At 45.5% G+C, this 5,433-nt stretch overlaps 1 protein-coding gene across 1 annotated transcript in view; it reads left to right on the plus strand.

Annotated features, from left to right (window-relative positions):
* The first annotated feature begins 4,821 nt into the window (after positions 1-4,821).
* The window catches only part of Efcab9 (EF-hand calcium binding domain 9), a 7,504-nt gene continuing 6,892 nt past the window's right edge, over positions 4,822-5,433 (plus strand). Inside the window, exon 1 of the mRNA XM_050137379.1 lies at positions 4,822-4,957. Coding sequence (XP_049993336.1) covers positions 4,822-4,957 — 136 coding nt within the window. The remainder of the gene's footprint in view (positions 4,958-5,433) is intronic.

Raw genomic sequence — 5,433 nt, forward strand, 5'->3', positions numbered from 1 at the left:
TGTCTCTGGCTATGGGGCCTCACAGTGAGTGACCTAGTGATGAATGAAGACAGATGGAGGGTTGTGCCCTTCCCCAACCCTACTTTCTGGGACAACTTAAAATAGAAATTATTGATTCCTGGTAAGTTTGATAAATAGTGCTTCAATGTGTATATGTCAATTAATGAGGCTGAGTTTTGCATAGTTTTGTTGCTTTTGTTTGTTTTTGAGACAGGGTTTCTCTGTGAGACAACCCTGGCTGTTCTGGAACTCACTTTGTAGACCAGGCTGGCCTCGAACTCAAGAGATCCACCTGCCTCTTCCTCAAAAATGCTGGGGCTAAAGGTGTGTACCGCCACTGCCCCGGCGAGTTTGCATAGTTTTTGCTGGTCTGTGTCCTTTGCCATTTTTTGTTGTTTTGGGTTGGGGGTGTGAGCGATTTGTTTTGTTTTGTGTGAGACAGGGTCTCTCTATGTAGTCCTGGCTGTCCTGTAACTTGGCCTCAAACTCACAGAGATCCTCCTGTCTCTAACTCCCGAGTGCTGGGGTTAAAGGGGTGCGCCACCATGCCCTACTCTTTACACATTTTATAAAAAAATCAGATTTCCTATGTTTTTTTGTTCTAGGAATTTTATTATTTACTTCTGTGTGCATTTGTGGTTATGTGTGTGCGTGCAAGCATGTGTATATGTGAGAGTGTGCAAGGGTATGTATACATATGTGGAGGCCAGACATACACGCAGACACCAATGCAAATAAAATAAAAATAAATAGATTATTAGGAAAATAAAAATAGATTTTTAAAGGCATTTCTTTTTTTAAGTTTTATTTATTTATTATGTATACAGTATTCTGCCTGCATGTTTCCCTGCAGGCCAGAAGAGGGCACCAAATCTTACTGCAGATGGTTGTGAGCCACCATGTAGTTGCTGGGAATTGAACTCAGGACCTTTGGAAGAAGAGCTGGCAAAGCTCTTAACCACTGAGTCATCTCTCCAGCCCTAAATAGATGTAAAAAAAAAAAGAGTTGGTTCTCTCCTTCCACCATGTGGGTCCTGAGGATTAACTCAGGTCCTCAGCAGCCCTCCCTAGGCACCACTGGGCCATCTCATTGTACCTGAATTTTTAAAAATACTATCATGTTGGGTTTAGATCTTGAAAATGTTTCCTCTCAACCTTTCATCCATATGTTAACTTTACTCCTGGTATCTTCTGTGGAGCAAGTATGAATAATATTGATATAATGAAATCTGCTTTTATCTTCATGTGTGGGTATTTCCCTGCCACGGAGGACTGAGCCCTGGACCTTGTACACAGGAAATGTCTCTGACAGAACTATACCACCAGGTGGCCTATATTTTTTAACTTGGAAAAAAATCAACTTAAGAGACTGGAGAGATGGCTCAGAGGTTAAGAACACTGACTCCCCTTCCAGAGGACCCAGGTTCAGTTCCCAGCACCCACACGGCAGTGCAGGCATCTGTTACTCCTGTTCCATGTGCTGACCCCTCTTCTGGCCTTCCCCAGGCAAAACACTCAAAACATCAATTTAGGCCAGACATGGTGGTGCATACCTTTAATCACAGCATTTAGGAGGCAGGGGCAGGTGGATCTCTGTGAGTCTGAGGCTATCCTGGTCTACAGATCAAGGGCCAGAACAGGCTCCAAAGCTAAACAGTGAAACCCTGTCTTAAAAAGCCAAAAACCAAACCAAACCAAAATAACACTAGAGCAGGACCGTGGTGGCACATGCCTGTAATCCCAGCACATGGGAGGCAGAGGCAGGCAGGTATCTGTTAGTTCGAGGTCAGCCTAATCTACAGAGTGAGTTCCAGGACAGCCAGAGCTGTTACACAGAGAAACCTTGTCTTGAAGAGAAACAACAAACAAAAAAAGAACACGTTTATTGATAATCTACATTAAATAGAAAGGCACCCCGTAAGGCTGTCACCATCCAGGTAAAGAACATCTCCATTGCCTCTTCAGGCAATTCTCATCCCACTCCTTTCAAACTTTTTTTCCAGTGCTGGAGATTAAACCAAGGCCCTCGTGCATGCCAGGCAAGTGCCTCATACACTGGCCACACACTGACCTGGGTTTAGCTTCTTTGAACTCAGCATGTTTCCGAGATTCATCGTGTTGGATGTATTCATAGATCACTCATCTTCATTGTCGGGTAGTATTACACTGTCTGGATAGACCATCGTCATAAATACATTCAACTGCGAGGGACAGTGGGTGTTGGGTTCTACCCACCTGGTTATTATTAATAAAGCTGACGCAAACACGTGGTGTTAGAGTCTGCATGGAAATGATGGCGCTCAGGACATATGACCTCAGAATATGTTGCTTTGTTGACCTTCATTCATCAGGTCTTTTCCCCATCTTTGAAGGGAAGGATAAAGGCTTTAATAGGATGTTTAAAAGGATAAAGGGTGAGACTCAACTCAACTGGTCCCTTACAACCACCGGGCAATCCTCTCTGTCCTCCAGCCTCACTCCCTACAAATGAGTTTCTGTTCTTCACTAAGTTTTAACATCACACAAGTGCACCTATATCTTTGAGTCTGTATTTCCTTATGAACACGCCCATCCACAGACAACTTAACAAATAGTCATGATGGTGCTTTCCTGTAATCCCAGCATCCAGGAAGCAAAGCCACACAGTGAGCTCCAGGCAGCCTGAGGCGCAGCAAGACCCTGTCTCAAAAAAACAAAAAATATAGCTGAGTGGTGGTGGCTCGTGCCTTTAATTCCAGCACTCAGGAAGCAGAGGCAGGCAGATCTCTGTGAGTTCAAGGCCAGCCTACAGAGTTCCAGGACAGTCAGGGCTACATCTTGTCTCAAAAATCAAACAGCCGAGTGATGGTGATGCATGCCTTTAATTCCGGCACTCAGGAGGCAAAGGCAGGTGGATCTCTGTGAATTCGAGGCCAGCCTGATTTACCCTGCCTTTGATTTTACTAAATGTGTGGGAGTTTTTGCCACACCAGACAGTTTTCTGCAGACACCCCAGGGGTGTACACAAGTCACTCTAATTCTGACACTGGGGATTAGCATAGACCCCACGGCTTAAGGGATCCATCCCACAAGACAGCTTTACCCTTGGCACACTCCAGTCGTAAGTTCAGGGTGTCTTCTGGATTTTTGAGCAACCAGTCATAACATCAGAGGTTCCCATGATCTAGAAGGTCAGATAGAACTGTGTGTATGCACACATATATATGTCCATCACACATACAGGTATAGCAATGAACATATGTTTGCACACAGACCGATAACCAAATATAGAGTTTTGCAATTTGGCTCATATACACAGTCATAAAAAAACCAATACAATTTTAAAAACACAAATTCTAAGAAAAAAATACAGGTTTTAGAACTGAAATGATTTCTGAAGCATGATACATGATGATACATGATCTGGGGTTCTTGATTGGAGCAGCTCTTCAAACTTCTAAGAGGCAATCAGCTGACATGGTATTTGAGGGTGCTGGATGACTGTCCTCCAGCGGGATAACTTTGAAGACTCATGTTTTTTAAAATATATACCCAAATATTTGCACATTAGCTGTTTTGTCTGAGACTTGCTTCCAAATAACCCAGGAACTGTGATGGAACAGAATGAATATGGATGAGCTGGGGCTGGTCTGAACTGTGGGTGGACCTGAGTGACGACCCATGACGCTTGAGCCTACTAATCTGTTCCCCTTTGGATAGGTCTGAAATAGTCCATCATGAAAGAGAGAAGGAAACAGCAGTGATGGTGTTAGTCGGGCATCCTGCTTTGACTTCTGGCCCGCTACGCTTTGTGGTCTTTTAAAAACTCTTTCTTGGCTGGGCATTGGTGACACACATTTAATTCCAGCACTCAGGAAGCAGAGGCAGGCGGATCTTTGTGAGTTCAAGGCCAGCCTGGCTAAGGCGTGAGTTCCAGGACAGTCAAAGCTACACAGAGAAACCGAGGCGCATGCCTTTTAATCCCAGCACTTGGGAGGCAGAGGCAGGCGGATCTCTGTGAGTTCGAGACCAGCCTGGTCTATAGAGTATAGAGCAAGTTCTAGGACAGGCTCCAAAGCCACAGAGAAACCCTCTCTCGAAAAACCAAAGAGAGAGAGAGAGAGAGAGAGAGAGAGAGAGAGAGAGAGAGAGAGAAAGAGAGAGAGAGAGAGGAAAGAAAGAATAAAGAAAGAAAGAAAAAGAAAAAGAAAAAACAACAAGCAAACAAACAAAAAACTCTTTAGCCAGGCAGTGGTGGTAAGCGCCTTTAATCCCAGCATCTGGGTGGCAGAGGCAAGCAGATCTTGTGAGTTCAAGGTCATCCTGATCTACAAAGTGAACACCAGGTGGGCTAGGATGTTGATAGTAAAGACAATCTCTATCTCTCTTCATATAATATATATACATATACACACATACACATATATGTGTGTATATATGTATAACAAGTATGCCACTATACATATACATATATATGTATATTATATAACCTAAACATTTATGTGGACACAAATCCCTTCCCTTTGGCTTTATATGAGTATACTTGTTCGAGGCTCTTTCAGTACTCTGTGTGCGCTTCCATTTACTTTCCTAACATGTACATATTGTCTAGGGTGGTTCTGAGAGCCGCTTTGGCCCTGGGCTTGGTGACCCCTAGAGGTCAGCCAGGAAACACCCACGTCAAAGGCAGAGAACTGTGAGGAGCCATTTCATTCCCTCCCATTGTCTCCTCTAGGCATGCCGGGTCATCTCAGGGACCCTATCCAACATTCTAGTTCTGAGGCGGAACTCTCTGTTCCGCGTCAGGTCGCCAGAGCCTCCCTCTGGCTGAAAGCTGCCGAGATGAAAGTGAAGCAAGGGTCTTTTCTGTGGTACCTTTACCTGGACAAAATCTACTGCTTGTTGTCTTTGAGAAATGTGAAGGCCTTGATGGAGTATTTTCACCTTCTGGACGCACACCGAAGGAACACTTTGAATGGTCAGTTCTTCCCCACACAGAACCCCAAACGATCTCCTTAACATTTATTTCATCTTGTCAAGGAAGCCCGGAGAGAACCTGCTAACAGCTGAGGCTGATGGCAGTTCAGTGCAGAGGATGAAGCCACAGGTTCTGGGGTCAGGCTGGGCTCTACCCACAATTCCTTGGTGGTTTGATGAGAGCGTCGTCTCCAACTTAAGGCTGTTTCTTCTTCTACCTTCTCATGTCTCTCCCACCCCTGTCATCCCTCTTCTCCCCAAAGGGTCCTCTCCCACCCGTCATCCCCCTCCTCCCTCAGGGTCCTCTCCCACCCGTCATCCCCCTCCTCCTCACAGGGTCCTCTCCCATCGCTGTCATCCCCTCCTCCCCACAGGGTCCTCTCCCACCCCTGTGCCATCCCCCTCCTCCCTCAGGGTCCTCTCCCACCCATCATCTCCCTCCTCCTCACAGGGTCCTCTCCCATCGCTGTCATCCCC

The sequence above is a fragment of the Alexandromys fortis genome, unplaced genomic scaffold (genome assembly GCF_014885135.2).
Source record: "Alexandromys fortis isolate MF-2015 unplaced genomic scaffold, M_Fortis_MF-2015_v1.1 scaffold_29, whole genome shotgun sequence".
Lineage (NCBI taxonomy): Eukaryota > Metazoa > Chordata > Mammalia > Rodentia > Cricetidae > Alexandromys > Alexandromys fortis.